The sequence below is a fragment of the Rhinopithecus roxellana genome, chromosome 8, assembly GCF_007565055.1.
Source record: "Rhinopithecus roxellana isolate Shanxi Qingling chromosome 8, ASM756505v1, whole genome shotgun sequence".
Classification (NCBI taxonomy): Eukaryota; Metazoa; Chordata; class Mammalia; order Primates; family Cercopithecidae; genus Rhinopithecus; species Rhinopithecus roxellana.
In genome coordinates this window covers 134,949,941-134,969,734 of record NC_044556.1, presented here as the reverse complement: position 1 = coordinate 134,969,734, position 19,794 = coordinate 134,949,941, and the positions used below count along the sequence as shown (strand labels likewise).

At 41.2% G+C, this 19,794-nt stretch overlaps 1 protein-coding gene across 1 annotated transcript in view; it reads left to right on the top strand.

The window, feature by feature from the left end:
* NIBAN1 (niban apoptosis regulator 1) overlaps window positions 1-19,794 on the top strand; it is a 178,423-nt gene that overhangs the window by 68,215 nt on the left and 90,414 nt on the right. Inside the window, exons 2-5 of the mRNA XM_010368956.2 lie at window positions 4,082-4,212; window positions 9,726-9,857; window positions 13,672-13,786; window positions 19,227-19,394. Of these exons, the coding sequence (XP_010367258.2) occupies window positions 4,082-4,212; window positions 9,726-9,857; window positions 13,672-13,786; window positions 19,227-19,394 (546 nt within the window). The remainder of the gene's footprint in view (window positions 1-4,081; window positions 4,213-9,725; window positions 9,858-13,671; window positions 13,787-19,226; window positions 19,395-19,794) is intronic.

Genomic DNA, 19,794 nt, shown 5'->3' with positions numbered 1-19,794 from the left:
CACCAGGCCCCACCTCCGACATTGGGGATTACATTTCAACATGAGATTTGCAGGGACAAAAGATCCAAACTATATCAAGTGGCTTCTTTCAGTGTCAGTGATGATTACCTTGAAGGGTGTTATGAGCAGCTTAGGGTCAAGTGAATTGTACTAACGCAATGCCTAGCTCAAGCTGAAATAAACAAGTAGGATTAGAGATATGTGCCTGTGCCAAAAATACTGGTATATCAAAATGTGGAAGAATCCCTTCCATTGCTTTTAGTCCTTCCATTATTGAGTAATCTCCTTTCAGTATAAGACCTGGCACTGTGTTTTATAAACAATTTAGGAAAGAGAATGTGATACTAAATTTGGTGGCAGGGATATGAAAGGAATTCAGTGCTCAAGCATCTTGGAAACTGTGATGAACAATGTCGTTTCAGCTGAGGTTATTTTGTGTAGCCCCTGTGGGCTGATCATTTGTTTGAATGTTTTCATTGTGGAATATTAAATAGTAGTCAACATTGATTGATCAACTAATATGTGTCAGGCCCTGTCCTAGACAGTTTTCAATATACAGAATATTTTATTTGCTCCTCATGAAACCCTGTGATATGGGCATCTTATTATCCTCATTTGCAGGTGAGAAAATTGAGGTCAGAGAGAGCTCAATGAAACACAGCCCCTAACTTACGCTTTTTGATTCAGTTCATGAATGTTGTTGTTTTATGTAGTTGGTTTTAATTCAGGAATGCACGGAGGGTCTTCTATGCCGAACCTTTGTGAAAATGTAGGTTGTATTTGTTTGGAGCCTGTGATGGGTGGGGTAGCTCTTCTGTATACAGCAGGGCAGGATGGCCCTAGTGCAAGTTACAGTAAGCAACCTGGTTTTTTCTTCTCCTTAATTCCTTAGTTCAGCTTGAGGACTTTATCCTGGTGCTTGCCTAAGGGACACCCTCGTCACCATTATCATCATTTTAATTATGATCAATTATGGAACATTTTCTATGTGCCAGCTATCATGCTGAGCACTTTACAGAATTAGTTCATGGAATCATTAGAATAACGTTATGAGGCTGCTACTCTTGTTTTCTTCATTTGACATGTGAGCAGAAAGAAGTAACTCACATGAGATCTCACAGCTGGCAAGTAGTAGAGATGGGATTTGAACCTGTCTGACTCCAGAGTCCATCTTCCTAACCACAGTGGTATTTTGCTCCAACATCAGACTATTTTTTTTTAAATTAGACATAGGTTTCTTGCTCTGTTTTCCAGGCTGGAGTACAGTAGTGCAATCATAGCTCATCACAACCTCAAACTCCCAATGCTCCTGCCTCAGCTTCCCAAAGTGCTGGCTTACAAGCATGAGCCACCAAGCCAGACTGTCCCCTGCCTCAACACCAGACTTTGCTCTCAGTCTTAGGATCCCTACACTGGGGACTAATTTATTTGGATTTAGATAGGTTTAATCTAAAATCCAGATACACTTGCCAAATAACTTTAGGTTTTCCCCCAGAACATATGATATTGTTAGCTATATCATATATAGTTTGAACTAGTTATTAGATTAATTACCTAAAGAAGCTGCAATTGCTTCTTTATAAACGCTACGTGGTGGATGATGTGTTACTGGGACAGTATGCAGATATTCAAATCACAGAAGCATTTTTCTCATATATCAGAAGAGAGCATTATGACACCTCACCAGAAGCAGGGCGTCCCTGGGGGAGGCTTGGTGATGTGGCAGAAAATCAACTTTCAAAGCTTTATAGAGTTCATCATAAAATGACATCCACCTCCTTTCATTTCAATCCAAGTGCTTTCAAGAGTACAAAAATAAACGTTAGAAATTAACAGACTGCTTTTCTGATAGACCAAACAGTAGCTACTTGGACCTAAAGGGCAAATTTTATTCATCATGTATATGTTTTAGTAAAGTGAGATTTGTTCTCATTGTGGGAATTCCCACACTGCCGCACTCCTATGTAAGAAAATTATAGACAAGCATAGAGAATGATGCTGCATAAAAGCTGATAGCATAATAGCCAGTTAGAGGATTATAAAGCCTGAGTTTATTAAAGTATTATGCAAATACTGATTAATAGTAATACCATAAACTCACAGAGCAAGCAAAAGCATGCCTGATTCAAATTATAGGAGCTTTTATTTGCATTTCTACAGAATCTATTATTAGTGGGTCTCAAAGCACCTTACAAGTAATAATTATTAAAGCTCATAAACATGACCAGTAAATTTCATGTTATGAAGTAAATATGAAAGAATTCCTCTTTACCTCACATATATTATAAGACCTAAATTCCCAAACAAAAATAGGATTCTCTGCATATGGGGAATATTCATATACTATGGGTGTCTTTGGCTATGGTTCTATAGGCTTAGAAATGGGTTGCTATGGATTCAAGGCTTTCCTATTGAGTACCTCAATTTATGTAGTTAGAACTCTTCACTTATTTTTGAAATTTTACCTACGTGATAGCTCTAAACAAATCTTGTTAGTATATTTTAATATCTCTCAATTGACCGTAATATCAAATTTTAAAAGCAAAAATGATGTCAAGTTCACGTGAAAGTACTTTAAAATATTTTGGAATATTACATGGAGTTTATTTTTCCTCAAGCTGTACCCTGTTCTGCGGACTCAGCACAATCAGTGAAGCCTGTGTTTCCTTCTGTACCCTGCAGCAAGCAGTTGAAATGTTGTAATGGTTTCTAATCTGCATGAGAATGCTCCTACACCCTTTCTCCTCTACTCCTCCTTCTCTCTTCCCTCCTTCCCTCCTTTGCAATTCCCATACTCTCTAAAGCTAGCACAGATTGGAAAGGCAAGAATGTTTCAGGTGTCTGACTCTCCCTGTCCCTCCATGTCAAGTCCTCAAGCTTCCCCCACATTCATACTCAGTTTGATTTACTTCTGGTGCTGAGAGTCTATTTAATATATTGCAGTTTCCAGTCACTGATGTGAGGCAGCTGGACTTTCGTACTGTACTTATACTTCAGTGGCACACAGATCCAAAGAAATGTGTGGACTAGTGAGCAACTTCCTTTATAATTAGGATGCTGGAGCCTCGAGAGTCGAATGACTTGACTGAGGTTGTGCAGCTGGTTTCTGCCTCACAGAATCGGGACCAGAGCTCAGGTCTCTAGGCTCTTAAACCAAAGTTTCCCCTTCTGTCTCATGGTAGTTCTATACTGCTTTGAATCACACACACAAATTTTGAACCGGAAACATTGGAGCAGAGTGAGAGGAAACACTTTGCTGATTTTATCCAGGACCGTGAGTCATAAAACTAGAGGTGGAGCCTCAGGGATCTGAAGAAAAAGGGAGCGATGGCCAGATGTGGTGGCTCACGCCTGTAATCCCAGCACTTTGGGAGGCCGAGGCGGGCAGATTACCTGAGGTTGGGTGTTCCAGACCAGCCTGACCAACATGGATAAACCCCGTCTCTACTAAAAACACAAAATTAGCTGAGCATGGTGGCACATACCTGTAATTCCAGCTACTCGGGAGGCTGAGGCAGGAGAATCAGTTGAACCTGGGAGGTGCGGGTTGTGGTGAGCCGAGATTGCACCATTGCACTCTAGCCTGGGCAAGGAGCGGGAAACTCCGTCTCAAAACAAAGCGGGGGAGTGATGTTCTTGCAGAATTGAAGGGGTAGACCTGGGATTATCATTTGGAGGAAGGAGCTGAATGACTGCACGTCAAGGGGAATAAAGAGCAAGTTGAAGTGGAGACAGGGCAAGGTAGAAGAGTAGTCTTAGGAGGATTAGAAGGATGGTTGAGTTTATGGCGATGGCGATAGGTTATTGATAGAAAATAAAGCAAAACTCAATAGGTTATGGGATGGATGGTCCTTAGGGTCTGTGAAGCCTCTCAGGATGATGCCGGAAGGAGAGGGAGAGATGGGGCATGTGCAGCAGGTAGCAAAGTTCTCCAGGAACACAGACTACTGGCAAATCCCTGGGAGACAGGGGTGACAGGAGGGATGGAAACAGAGAGACTGGAGGGATGGTTTTTGGAACTCTGTAGCTAAGTGTAAATTCTGTGCTATACTGCAGAATTCTAATTTTCACATTTTTCTAGGGAAAACTGAGGCTGCCATCAAAAACTTCAGTCCCTACTACAGTCGTCAGTACTCTGTGGCTTTCTGCAATCATGTGCGCAATGAAGTAGAACAGCAAAGAGATTTAACGTCACAGTTTTTGAAGACCAAGGTAAGCCATGGATATTTGGTTTACATGTTTTTCCCCTTGAAGAAGGCTATATAGCACACAATATTTCTGAAATAAACAATAATTTGAATGGCAGTTGTATTTTTCCCACATGGATGCTTTGTTTGTATCAGAAACTTTGACTTGCTGTTGTGAAATTTTGGTCATTGATCAAATATGAGTTTCTCTTTGAACCCCCTAATTTATTCTTACTCCTTTGCTCTGTTATAATAAGTAACACCACCTCAACAAATGTTTGTTAGCAGCTACTATGTGCTAGGCTATAGTCCAAGAACTGGGGCATTAAGACAAGTTCTCTGCCTTCCTGGAGTTTATGTTCACATGCAGGAAACAGACAATAAACAAGCTAATATCAGATGACATCAGATAATAATAAATGCTAAAAAGAAAAATAAAGCAAGAGACTTATTTTTGAGATGAAGTCTCGCTCTGTGATTCAGGCTGGAGTGCAGTGGTGCAGTCGCAGCTCACTGCAACCTCTGCTTCCCGGGTTCGAGTGATTCTCCTGCCTCAGCCTCTCGACTAGCTGGGATTACAGGTGTGTACCACCATGCCCAGCTAATTTTTGTATTTTTAATAGAGACAGGATATTCACCATATTGGCCAGGCTGGTCTTGAACTCCTGACCTCAAGTGATTCACCTGCCTCGGCCTCTGAAAGTGCTGGGATTACAGGTGTGAGCCACCGCGCCCAGCCTAGAGCTGTGTTTTAGAGAAGGTGGTTAGGGGAGCCCTCTGTGGAGATAACATTTAAGCAGAAACTGGAGTGCAATGAGAGTAGGCTGTGTGAATATTCGTGGGAAGAGTATTCCAGGCCTATGGAACAGCAAGTGTGAAGACCCTGCCACACAGAGGGAAGGTCGGTCTCCTGGGAGCACTGTGAGTGAGGGAGGAGGGACGAACAATGACAGCATAGAAATAGGTCAGGACCACATCATGTCAACCTGCGGATCACAATAGGGTTTTGATTTTGTTTTGTGTTGGGAAGTCCCATTGGAGGGTTTTGAATACAGAGTGACATATAATTTTAGATGATCTGTCTGGCTTCTCTGTAGAGAATGGACTATGGGGCAAGAGGGGAGAATGGAAACTGGCGAGCAGGATACTGTAGCATCCAAGGGAAGAATGATGCCAAATTGGACTGGGGTGATGATGGCCATGGTTGTGAGGAGAGGTGTTTATGATAGAGCTGACAGAACATACTGTTGGGTTGGGGGTGAGATAATAGAAGAGAGAAATCAGTGATGACTTCTTGGTTTTTAACCAGAGCAAATAAGTGGATGGAGTTGCCTTTTCCTTAGAAAGAAGAGTCAGAGTGAATGGGATCACAAGTTCCCTTTTGACCATGTTAAGTTTGAGATGCTAGTTTGACATACGCCTGTGGAAATGTTGAATAGGCCATTGGATGTTTTCATTTGGAGCTCAGCAGAGTGATTGAGGCTGGAAAATAGAAATGTGGAAGTTGTTAGCTTATGACTGGTATTAAGGCCATGGGCCATAAAAGAGGGAAAGAATATAGACAGAGAAAAGAAACAGTACACTGGCCCCTTCAGCATTACAAAATCAGAAAAAGGAAAAGGATCCAGCAAAATGGACTAAGAAGAAACAGTCTATGGAGTAGGAGAAAAATCAGAAAAGTATAATGTCCCAGAAGGCAAATAAAAAAGGGGTTTCAAAATTAAGAACTCAATCCTATTTATAATAGCCACCCCCACCCACCACACACACACACACACACAGATACACACACACACACACAGATACACACACACACACACACACACACACCCCTAGGAGTGCATTTAACCAAGGAGATGAAAGATCTCTACAAGGACTACAAAACCTGGATGAAAGAAATTGTAGACAACACAAACTAATGGAAACACATCCCATGCTCACAGATTGGAAGAATCACTATCATTAAAATGACCATATTCCCCGGAGCAATATACAGCTCCAATTCAATTGCTATCAAATTACCAATTTCATTTTTCACAAAATTAGAAAAATTAATCCTAAAGTTCATATGGAACAAATAAAAGCCTGAATAGCCAAAGCATGCCCAAGCAAGGGAACAAATCTGGAGGCATCACATTGCCTGACTTCAAATTATACTACAAGGCTATACTAACTTAATCAACAGGTACTGGGACAAAAATAGACACGTAGACCAATGGAACAGAACAGAGAACCCAGAAATAAAGCCACATACCTACAACCAACTGATCTTTGATAAAATAAAAAAAATAAATAATGGAGAAAGAATACCCCATTCAATAAAAGGTGCTGGGAAAACTGACTAGCCATATGTAGAAGAAGGAAACTGGACCCCTATCTCTCACCATGTACAAAAATTAACTTGAGATGGATTAAAAACCTAAATGTAAGGCCTGAAACTATAGAAATCTTAAAATAAAACTTAGGAAAAACTCTTCTGGACATTTTAGGCAAAGAATTTGTGGTAAAGACCCCAAAAACAAATGCAATAAAAATAGACAAATGGGACTTAGTTATACTAAAAAGCCTATATACAAAAAAAGAAATAGTCAATGGAATCAACAGGTAACCTACAAAATGGGAGAAATATTTGCAAATTATGCCTCTAACAAAGGACTAATGTCCAGAATCTACAAGAAATGCAACAAGAAAAAATAGCCCCATTAAAAACTGGGCAAAGGACATGAGCAGACATTTCTCAAAAGAAGACATACAAGTGGACAACAAACACATGAAAACATACTCAGCATCACTAATCATCAGATAAGTGTATATTAAAACCACACCGGCCAGGCGCAGTGGCTCATGCCTGTAATCCCAGCACTTTGGGAGGCCGAGGTGGGTGGATCACCTGAGGTCAGGAGTTCAAGACCAGCCTGGCCAACATGGCAAAACCCTGTCTCTACTAAAAATACAAAAATTAGCCAGGCGTGGTGTCACATGCCTGTAATCCCAGCTACTCAGGAGGCTGAGGAGGGAGAATCACTTGAACCCAGGAGGTTGCAGTGAGCCGACATCACGCCACTGCACTCTAGCCTGGATGACAGAGTAAGACTCTGTCTCAAAACAAAACAAAACAAAACAAATATAAAACAACAACAAACCACACCAAGATATCATCTTACACCAGTAAGAATGGCTGTCATTAAAAAGTCAAAAAATAACGAATGATGTGGATGTGGAGAAAAGGAAATGCTCATACACTGTTAGCAGGAATGTAAATTAGTTCAACCCCTAGGGAAAACAGTATGGAGATACCACAAATAACTAAAAAAGAACTCTCATTCAACTCAGCAATCCTACTACTGGTATCTACCCAAAGGAAAAGAAATCATTATATAAAAAAGACTCCTGTACATGTATGTTTATCACAGCACTGTTTTTAATAGCAAAGTCATGGAACCAACCTAAGTATGCACCAGTGGTTGACTGGATAAAGAGAATGTGGTATATATACATCACAGGATGCTACACAGTCATAGAAAAGAACAAAATCATATCCTTTGCAACAACATGGATGGAGCTGGAGGCCATTATCCTAAGTGAACTAACTCAGAAACAGAAAATCAAATACTACATGTTTTCACTTATAAGCAGGAGCTAAGTAATGGGTACACATGGACATAAAGATGGAGAGAATAGACTCTAGGGACTCCAAAAGTGGGGAAGGTGGGAGGGGAATGAGGATTGAAAAATTACCTATCGGGTACAATGTTCAAGATTTGGGTGATGGGCACACTAGGAGCCCAATCCCCACCCTTACACTTAATTCCCGTGTTAGAAACACACATACTCCTTGAATATAAAATTTAAAAAACTATAAATAAAAAAGAAGGGGTTTCAAGAGAGAATAAGTGATAAGTGAGTTACATAATGCTGAGAAGTTAACCAATTTATTTAGCAGCATGAGGACATGGGCTAAGTGATTGCTTTCCCTCATAAAACAGTGATCTCAAAATGTGGGAAGCTTGTTAAAATGCACATTCTGGCCCACAGCCCCAGAGATTCTGTTGTAGTAAGTCTATGGTGAGGCCCCATTTTTAACAAGCTTATCAGTTGATTGAGTGGCCCAGGTTTTAAGAAAAGTTGCACGTAAGAACTATGAAGTTCATCTTATACCATGGTTTCAGTTTCATTTAAAGAGAAGAGATTCTCTCTTACCTTTTAATGAGGCAAGATAGGAGACTGCTGCATTATCTGTCAGGTTAGAATATTAAGCGCTGGAATCTGGAAGGGAATTTGTTTTATCCCTTACATGATTCTTAAAAGAGATTGGCATATCTATTTTTTTTTCTGTATAGTTCATTTAAAATTTTACTTGAAAGTAGAGGGGTAAGTTTCTGAAGGCACTATGATTTTTTAGTAAAGGGAAAATAGATGTAAATTCAGTGACACGTAAAAGACAAGAGGCCCATTTGTATATTTTGAAATAATTTGAGAATTACACAATGAAGCAGGATGGGAATTATCCTTACACAGTTAACCCAATGGAAGACCTAACTAGGAATCTAATGGAAATGCCTGTACAGTACATATATCACCATGGTTAATGAAAAATCCTCAAACTTTTAAGTAGAAGAGGTAGAACTGAGGTGTTTTGGCTTGATACCTGCTTATTCTTTAACCAAATAGCAAGCACAATCTCCTTGAGTGGCACGGAGAGGGGTCCCCATGGCTTTGGGTTTAAGAAAACCATTGAGCATTAGAGGCTGCATTGGCAGGTGTATTGAATAGGAGAACGAACGGTCTGTTAATTCTCCTGCTTTGCGGAGATTAACCCTGAGAAATGTTCAGACATGTCCTTGTGGATATCCACACTTAACGCTTTCCTGCCTCACTCCCTCTCTCCCATAGAGTTTATCAAGCATTTATTGAGTGCCACATGTATGCAAGGCATAATAACCTTAAGTAATAACTATAATTCCTTCTACCATATGCTTCTGTTCCTACAGCATAATAGAGGGAAATGAAAATCATAAAAGTACCAATAAGACAAATATTTACATTGGGTCAAGCAGAGCAGGAAAGGGAAATTGTGGGGGGAGAGGAAGAATCAACAGTTTCCCCAGGATCTCAGTGGAAGAGAGTTTCCTCAACTATTCCTTGAAATACCATGGATAGGCCGGGCGCGGTGGCTCAAGCCTGTAATCCCAGCACTTTGGGAGGCCGAGATGGGTGGATCACGAGGTCAGGAGATCGAGACCATCCTGACTAACACCGTGAAACCCCGTCTCCACTAAAAAATACAAAAAAACTAGCCGGGCGAGGTGGCGGGCGCCTGTAGTCCCAGCTACTCGGGAGGCTGAGGCAGGAGAATGGCGTAAACCTGGGAAGCTGAGCTTGCAGTGAGCTGAGATCCGGCCACTGCACTCCAGCCTGGGCAGTAGAGCGAGACTCCATCTCAAAAAAAAAAAAAAAAAAAAATACCATGGATAACTTAGTGGTAACAAGGAGTGTTATCATTTGTTGTGATAGTTAATTGTGTTCATCTTCTTTAAGCCACCATTGATGCCTGGAACTATTTTGTATGAAGCAGAGCTATCACAATTTTCTGAAGACATAAAGAAGTGGAAGGAGAGATACATTGTAGTTAAAAATGATTATGCTGTGGAGAGCTATGAGAATAAAGAGGTAAGACACTTCTTTGTTACTACTGGTTCTTGCACTATTCTTAAAAGTTTAGCTGGGTTGATTGGTGTGCCCTCTCCTTGGAGACTGATTCATTCAGTAAGCACTCATTCATGTAGGTACCTGTTTCAGCTAACAGATACTGATTGAATGCCTACTGCATATCAAGTGTTATACAAGGTTCTGGGTATACAGCAGTTGGTAAGACAGATGCTTGCTGTCTAGTGGCAAGGTAGACTTTGAACAGGTGATTACAAGTGAGTATGAAGATAGAAGGACCAGTATTTGGCACAGGAGCCTTTCCTATGATCATTCAGCCTCGAGGTCTTCCTCAGCCACTGTCCTGATGTCTCTGCTCTATGTCCCTGTCTTCCCACTCTGAAGCCCTGTGCATGACAGGTGGCTGAGGAGTTATTTCATAGGTTGTTATTAAATTTGAATCTGCCTGGGTTTGCCTGGGTTTCTAGGAATTCAGAATGCCTCACATACTTTATTCCCATGGAGGTATTTTTTATTTTTTCAATTAACTTTTTTTCTGGTTATCTCACTATTTTCCTTATCTGTAAAATGTGAAGATGAGATAATGGGTGTAAAGCATTCAGCACCTGGGAGGACTTCAGTTTTTATTGGTTCCCATTTCTTTCCTTATGTAGGGAGGTAGTGTGGTACAGGGGAAAAAATATCAGGCAGTGAATTTGGCAAACTAAAGGTTAGGTCGAGTTGTGCCGTTAACTAGAAGTGAACTCATTGACAAGTGACTTCCTGTCTTCAGGCCTCAATTAAGGTAAACAGTTAAGTCAAATGATCCCACTGTCCTCCCAGATCTCATATTGTACACATTTTTTAGTCTACATAGACCCTCAAGCTCCCTTTGAAATGAACAGGTACTATTTATCAGTGAAGGATAGTAACAGATTTAAAACTCTGCTCTCTGGCCTCTGAGCTCAAGAATAGTCAAGACGGCTGGGCGCAGTGGCTCATGCCTGTAATCTCAGCACTTTGGGAGGCCGAGGCAGGCAGGTCAACTGAGGTCAGGAGTTCGTGATCAGCCTGGCCAACATTTTGAAACCCCATCTCTACCAAAAATATAAAAATTAACTGGGCGTGCGGGTACATGCCTGTAGTCCCAGATACTCAGGTGGGTGAGGCAGGAGAATCACTTGAACTCGGGAAGTGGAGGTTGCAGTGAGCCGAGATCACCCTACTGTACTCCAGTCTGGGTGACGGAGCGAGACTCCATCTCAAAAAAAAAAAAAACAGTAGTCAAGATAGTCTTCATAGAGAACTGTGAGGACTACTCCTGATGCTAAACCATTAGGAAGAGGCTTCAGACTGACAGACCAGTCTGTTTCCTTCCCATTTCTGATGGAAAATAGAAATAAAATGTACTACACATTTATTTCACAAGCTACCGGGCAAAGCTCAAGTGCTCTCTTGGGTAGACTTACTCTTTTCAACATTTGTTAAGCTAATATTTTCTCTGCTTATCAATATTAGGATTTTATTCAACACTTGATTTGTACTCAGCAACAAAGTATTAATACACTACAAATAATGATAATAACAAGTCACTTTATGTTTTGTATGACTCATTACAATGTCCTTTCAGAAGAGCTTGAGGAGGGACAGTGTAGCGTAATATGGCCCATATTTAGGGCTTTGACTCATACCTTTACCACTTACTTACTAGATATGCGCCCTTGCCTAAGTTAGAAATCTTGAGCCTCGGTTTTCTCATCTATAAAATGAGAGCCGCGTGATTTCTTTGCCATGGTGTTGAGCGGAGTAAGTGAGTAAATGTACTGAAGCATTTAGCATACGGCTGGGCCTGTGGTAAAGCTAGAGCTGGGTGTGGAGCAGTTGTTGGTATGATTACTAGTAACCCATTGGGAGGAAACAGCCCTAGATCTTGTTCTTGGATTTATTAAAGTTTTTCACTGCATTTAACACTAACTGAAGTTTCATTTTGAATCAAATGTTGGTGTTTTTCCTCTTTTCACTTATTTCAGCTTGCTCTCTCAGCTTGCAGTTTGTACATTGCACTGCTTTTTCTTTGTTCATCATTTTTAACTGAACCTGTTCACATTGTTAAGATATGGTGACTGAATTTGGTAATAACTAAGTATTTTTTAAAACTTGGAATTTTTTAAAGTTCGTGCAGTTTGTCATAATTTCTCATAGTTTTAATAATATCTTTTTTTTTAGTTTATGGAAGTATCTTATAAAATTATATCTAAGAATTACGCATTAAGTACCTGTAAATTGTCTATTATTTTATTTAGAGTCCAATTTTAGCTGGCAATTAAACAGGAAAAGTAAAACATTCTCACTTGATAATCGGTATCTATTTTGTGTGCACTGGGCCTGGACAGACATGAATATGAATCCTGGATGTGTCACCTACTCACTGCTGGGCCATGGGCAAGTTATTCAGTTTCTTTGAGCTTCACGTTTCCCATTTGAAAAATGGAGATAACATCTAATGCATAGTACCGTTTTGAGGATTAAATGGTATAATGCTTATAAAAGCCAATATTGGAGCCTGTTATAACTAATAATACAATTGACTTTTGAGTCCAGTCTAATAAAATTGCTTCTAAATCATCTTAATATCATACAAGTTTAGATTCTTCTCTCAATATTATTGTTTCACTATAATGTAGCTCTGTGGGAGTGCTTAGAGCTTTAAGGTATTATTTCATGAGGAACCCTCAGTTATGTAGAGATCCTCCTTCCTGGGTTAATCATTTATTCAGAAGAGTCCTCCAGTCTTCCTTCTTAGGATGAATAGGTCAGACTGCCAGAATTCTGTGATAGTGGGTATATTCTGCTTCCCTGACATGCTTAAACAGTTGATTAATGGTTGTTACAAGTATGAAGACAAGCCTTTTAGATATCTGAGAGTTTGTTTTATTTGAATCTCTTCACTATCTTATTGCTGCAGAATACGTTACCGTTACTCTGATTATGTTGGTCAGATCAACATTATTTAGTTATTTCCAAGAGTACATTCTAGATTTTGGGTTTCAAAGTTTCTTGGTTTCAGTTCTCAATGTGCCTTTAGATTACTAGTTTCAGAATTTTGCCTTGACTTTAGCCTTCCCGTCAGATGCACATACTTAAATTTTATCTTACCTCTGTGTCCTTGTGGGCATATGTGCTTACCAAACTGCTTTAATAATGCCCTGTGCCTCTTTTCTGTGTCTCAAATAGCAGAGGTTCTTGTCTGCTGGCCAGAATTTTTTCTGATGTCACAATGCTGTACTTTCATCTCAACCATTTTGCTGCAAAACAAAATGAGGGCAAAGTAGTGGCATATTTTCTGCCAACATTTTAATGTTTTGGTGAAAATCCATGGTAACTATCATTGCCACTACGTGTTCCACAGTCTCGTGAGTCATCATATGTGGCCCACGTCAGTCACCAAGCATTCTGTGCAGTATTTGTGTGATCGTCACCTTTGTGGTTGTTATCAGAATGATTTAGGTGTTAGCATCTGAAATGACAAATGTGGTAGGGACTTTCTGGGTTACTGAGATTATGTTTTCCACATTCGAGAACATACTTAGGGTGAATCTCCCTGAGATTAGGGACTCTGATTTACCATGTTGTGACCGTCACATGAAAGTATTAAAATATTACCTTGCCATTAGCAGGTATTCAAAACATATTTTTTGAATAAATGACTGTAACTCAATAACATAGTATGGGGATTGCTATCTCTGAAAGTCTGAATCTGTCTGTTTGTTTTATTCCTGGTATTTTCCAAAAATCAAATGGGGAAAAAATATCATTCCTGTATGCTTTCCTTCCCCAGGCCTATCAGAGAGGAGCTGCTCCTAAAAGCCGAATTCTTCCAGCTGGTGGCAAGGTGTTAACCTCAGAAGATGAATATAATCTATTATCTGATAGGCATTTCCCAGACCCTCTTGGTGAGTTGCTGATCATTCTTTTCCAAGACAAAATGACTAAGCTTGTTTGTTTAGCAGAGCAGTGTTTCTCAGTGAAGGAGAGGGATTTCCCTCCAGGGACATTTGGCAGCATCTAGAGACATTTTTGTTTGTCACAATTGGAAGGAGGGTGCTATGGCTTTTAGTGAACAGAGGCCAGGGATGCTACAAAACATCCTACCATGCACAGGACAGACCCTAACAACAAAGAGTTTTCTGGCATAAAGTATCAGTAATGCCAAGGTTGAGAAACCCTGGGCTAGACACTCATGCCCCATAGACAAGTGGAAGATGTGATTTCTGTAGTTTAGGAAAACATTTTACCACTTCCGTTATTTCTAATCCCATTCAATAATACACAGTCAGTCTCTGTGTTTCTAGCACATGGAAAATGTGCTATCAGCCAGGTATCTTGAAGCTTTTGGAATATATTGCAGGCTTTGATAGCACTCCACAAGGCAGCAGAAATAAACAGGTAGGGCCCACTCCATGACATATACAATCCCATCTTTTAGCAAGCAAGCCTGGAACTGTTAGGGAATACTATTTTTCTAATTTTAGGATGATATACAACTAAATACCCTAAATAGACAAAAAACCTTTTAATCAGTGTTACAGTAACTCATAGCTACTGTGGGAAAAAAAAAAAAAAAGGCATTGCATTAATTTGCATATCTATAAATAAAGCTGGGATGCTGCCATGGAAAGAGAATTGGGAGACTGGATTTTTATCTAGTTCTGGCTGTGCCACTTACCAAATGCTTTAGCTTAGCCGGCTGCTGAACAGTTCTGGTTTCTATTTCTTCAACTCAAAAACAGGGCTTTGAACTTAAAAACCTAGAAGGGTCTTTCTAGCTCTAACTTTCTTTGATTCTCATTCATTCCACTTTTTACATATGAAGAAATGATGGCTAATATATAGACCAAATAGGGCATTTCATAGAGATTCATGAAGTGTGGATAATGTAATAACTCAATTTGGCTTTGCATAAATCATACTACCCAGTAATTACTTGGTTCTTGAAGACAGCCCTGGTTCTTATTAATGGACATAATAATTTAATTAGAATTTATGGAGAAAAACATAATCATTTTATCAATTGTTATTTCGGTGCTGACTGCTTAGCATAGTGTTTTTAATAACACAATTACGGGATTGGTACATGCACCATAAACCAAGATTAACAAATTATTACTAAGTAATTCATGCTAAAACAGCATTTTATTGCACTATGCATATTATTGTATTTTCTTTTACATCTACTTATATGCCCTTGGAGGTGGAGCTGCAGCTAGAAATGGGAATACCAACATGTTGACTCATCCAAATCTCTCTCAAACTTTCCAATGAAATCAGTCAGAAGAGACAATATGTTTATTGATTTATTGCTGAAATCATATTGGAAGGAATGAAAAGGACTAAAAAACACAAGTCCTGTGTGATTAATCCCAGTTGGCCCAAGGCTTCAGATTGGAGCATTTCAATGACTTTTTAAAATTGTGTGGTGTGACCTTCTGACTTTTAAACTAGAATATTCTACAGTAGATCAGTTGTGATATTCTTGTAACTCAGAAAAAATTCACTGATGGCATCTGGAAAATTATTGTAAAAGGTTGAGAGATAACTAAAGGCTAATAGGAATGAATTTTATGGGCTTGTTGAGGCTTTTTGAATGCAAAGGGTCAATGTTGCTTTTGGTTGCTTGTACAAAATTGTGGCATTCTTGGAGAGGGCAAGGAGGATTGATAGAACCATGTCAATGAAGAGGACTGACTCTGTGATATTATTTCTACTGGAAAGAATAAAGGCATAATAAAGATGGGAGGCTTATGAATAAGTGCATTTCTTGGAAAAAGCACTAGAGGCTTATGAATAAGTGCATTTCTTTTTCTCTTTTCTTTCTTTCTTTCTTTCTTTCTTTCTTTCTTTCTTTCTTTCTTTCTTTCTTTCTTTCTTTCTTTCTTTCTTTCTTTCTTTCTTTCTTTCTTTCTTTCTTTCTTTCTTTCTTTCTTTTCTTTCTTTCTCTTTTTCTTTTTTTTTTGAGACAGAGTCTCGCTCTGTTGCCCAGGCTGGAATGCACTGGTGTGATCATGGCTCACTGTAGCCTCAACCTACTGGGCTCAAGTAATCCTCTCACCTCAGCCTCTGGGACCACAGCTACATGCCACTATGCCCAGAAAAATAAAACGAAACAAAAAAACAAAAAAGGAATTGCAGAAACAATGGTCTTACTCTGTTGCCCAAGCTGGTCTTTAACTCCTGAGCTCAAGTGACCCTCCTGCCTTGGCCTCCCAAAGTGCTGGGATTATAGGCATAAGCCACCATGCCTGGCCAATAAGTGTATTCTTTCCAGAGTGTTCAGCTAAGTTGATAACAGAAAAAAACAGCCCCATGTTTTGTTAAAGTAATTCACTTGTTTGGCATTTACTGGTTAGCATCTGGTTCACTGCATACAGCAAAAAACTCAAAGTTTTATTATTTCACTAAAGATATTTGGATATTCGTCCAGGGCTGATGTGTACTAAATTTGTCAGAAGCTCAGGCTCTTTCTTGCTTTCTCCCCCTTTATTTCTAGGTTGTGGCCCCTATTGGCAGAGTCCAGGGTGGCTGCTGAGCTCCTACCATAGTGTTCTCATTCCAGATAATAAGGAAGAGAAAAGGAAAGGAGGAGGGTACAGTCACTTTCTTTAGAGATACCTCCAGGAAGTTTCATATGCCACTTCAGTTTATATCTTACTGGACAGATCTTAGTAGCTGTGGACTCACCAAGCTGCAAGGGAGGCTGGAAATGTAGTCTTATTTTATGTAGTTACTTGCCCATCTAAAAATCAGGGGCCTTATTCTCTCCAGAAAGTGAAATAGAGATCATGTTACAACTACAGGTGTCCCTATAGCATTCAATCATTCATTCATTTGCTCATTTTCATGTTGATTCATTGCCAGCATTGTGCTAGGTCCTGGTGGGCCATGGCTTGTGCTCGCAGTGCATTCTGCTCTGTTACCTTCAGATTCCAGGACACTGGAACCGGGCTCCCATATATCCCCAGGAATTTATTCTTCATTTAAACCAATCCTGATTGATTGATTGATTGATTGATTGATTGATTTTGAGATGGAGTCTCGCTCTGTCACTCAGGCTGGAGTGCAGTGGCGTGATCTCGGCTCACTGCAACCTCTGCCTCCCGGGTTCAAACACTTTTCCTGCCTCAGCCTCCTGAGTAGCTGGGATTACAGGTGTGCACCACCATGCCCGGCTAATTTTTGTATTTTTAGTAGAGACGGGGTTTCACCATGTTGGCCAGGCTGGTCTCAAACTCCTGACCTCATGATCCACCCTCCTGGGCCTCCCAAAGTGCTGGGATTACAGGCGTGAGCAATCCTGATTTATTAATTTGCCAGAATTGATGTGGTTCTGTAGCCTCCCATGTGGTTATGATTCATTTCCCTGTATTCCCAGTGCTTTCAATGGTCTCTTAGAGAGACCCTCTTCCTTACCTTTCCCTGAGATTGGTGCCTAATACATATGCAGGAAGCACAGAACTAACATTTTCTTCTGCTTGTTCTCTGTGACTCTGGAAAAAGTTGGGACTCATTTAACCAAGTGCAATATCATGTAATAGGAATGCATGGAAAGGAGTAAAGTTTAGGTAGGGGTTCTGAATAGTAGTGGGTTTAACATGAGTTTCTTGGAATTGATTTTGAGGGAAGAGGTAAAAGTCCCATTGTCTAGGGCTTTAAAAAATATCCTAGGCCAACACAGCATATTTTTCACTCAAAAAACTGAAGTTGAACATCTGCTATGTTCCATGACTGTGCTGTGGGCTAAGGATACAAAGCTCTGGAAGATGCAGTCTGCGCCTCTCGGCACTCACAGTGGGTAGCGGTGGTTCTCTCTGGGGAGGAGAATAGCACAGGAATCCACCTCACTCCCTTTCCCCACCTCCCCACCTTGAGTATGGGCGCTGGGCATGAAAACAGGTCATTGTAGTATTTGGGGAGAACAGGGTAGGGAGCACCTAACTCTGTCTCTGGTGGCAGTGGGATGTGCCAGCAAAGGCATCCCAGAGGAGTGGCTTTTGAACTGACTTTTGAAGGATAAATGAGAATTTTTTTATGGGAAAGCATGATGGAAAGGAAGGAAGAGAGGGTTCTTTGGACTGTAGGAACAATATAAAAAGTCATGGAATGGGTGAACACACCCTGGGAGGGTACAGGCAGAGTGGAGTGGAAGCCAGCACAGAACGGGGCAGGCACCAATGCTTAGCGAGGAGATGGAGAGAGTCGGCAGAGGAACCAATAAAGGTGATAAAGAAGAAACAAAATTCTACAAAGCATGAAGGAAACCAGGAGAGAGGCACTCCTGGAAGTCATGGGGAGAGAATGTTTTCAAAGAAGGGGTTGTTAGCAGCAGCAAATATTCCAGGTCAGATGAAAAGAAGCAGCCATAGGCTGGCAGTCAGGATGACATAAGTGGCTTCAGCAGTTGGGTTTCAGGAGTTGGTAGGGACAGGAATCAGAGTGAGGTGAGAATAAGGTTGATGGCATAAAAACAGCAAGTGGCGTTTGGCAGTGACAGGGAGGAGGGAGAGAGTGCAGGGCAGAGAGCAGCCCTGTTGGAGCTGGAGCCTGCAGGGCCGGTAGAGTGAGGGGCTGCACAGGTGGTCAGCGGCCTGCCGAGGGCCAGGAGGGCAGAGGGAGCTCTGTGGGTCTTTAGACATAAGGAAGTTGAGAAAGATTGTGCCCAGGCTGGGCGTGGTGGCTCATGCCTGTAATCCCAGCACTTTGGGAGGGCAAGTCAGGTGGCTCGCTTGAGCTCAGGAGTTTGAGATTAGCCTGGGCATCATGGCAAAACCCTGTTTCTACAAACAATACAAAAAAACTAGCCGGGTACAGTGGCTCATGCCTATAATCCCAGCTACTCGGGAGGCTGAGGCGGGCAGATCACTTGAGGTCAGGAGCCTGGCCAACAAGGTGAAACCCTATCTCTACTAAAAAGACAAAAATTAGCTGGAGGTGGTGGTATGTGCCTGTAATCCCAGCTACTTGGGAGGCTGAGCCAGGAGAATCGTTTGAATCTGGGAGGTGAAGGTTGCAATGAGCAAAGATTGTGCCACTGCACTACAGCCTGGGCAACAGAGTGAGACTCTGTCTCAAAAAAAAGAAAAGATTGTGTTCCTGGTATCCTCACTGTCCCTGTGGTGTTGGGTAGGAGGCCAGGCAGCCAGCGGCAGTGGAACAGGGCAAGCTGGTGGAGGGATGCCAGAGGAGCCGGTGCTCCCAGTTTCCCTACCCTGTGAAAATATCTCACCGACTTTCCATCCCATGCCCTGCCCCAGATAGTTACCCTCACGACCTGAAACACATATTTGAAGTAAAAGATACACGTTTTAAAAGGTATTTGTGTTTTCAATATTTCTTTAGCCTCCAGTGAGAAGGAAAACGCTCAGCCCTTCGTGGTCCTGCCCAAGGAATTCCCAGTGTACCTGTGGCAACCCTTCCTCAGACATGGCTACTTCTGCTTCCATGAGGCTGCTGACCAGAAGAGGTTTAGTGCCCTCCTGAGTGACTGCATCAGGCATCTCAATCATGGTATGGCGGGGCTCACCTCTTGTCCCCGGGGCGGGAAGTGGGGCAGCCCTCGCTGAGTTGTCCTGGTCCATCATCTGTTGCAGTGATTCTTAGAAAGAACCGCAGATTGGCCAAATGCAGTGGCTCATGCCTGTAATCCCAGCACTTTGGGAAGCCAAGGCCAACAAATCACGAGGTCAGAAGTTCGAGACCAGCATGGCCAGTATGGTGAAATCCCATCTCTACTAAAAATACAAAAAAAATTTAGCTAGACGTGGTGGTGGGCACCTGTAATCCCAGCTACGTGGGAGGCTGAGGCAGGAGAATTGCTTGAACCTGGGAGGCAGAGGCTGCGGTGAGCTGAGATTGTGCCACTGCACTCCAGCCCAGATGACAGTGCGAGCCTCCATTTCAAAAAAAA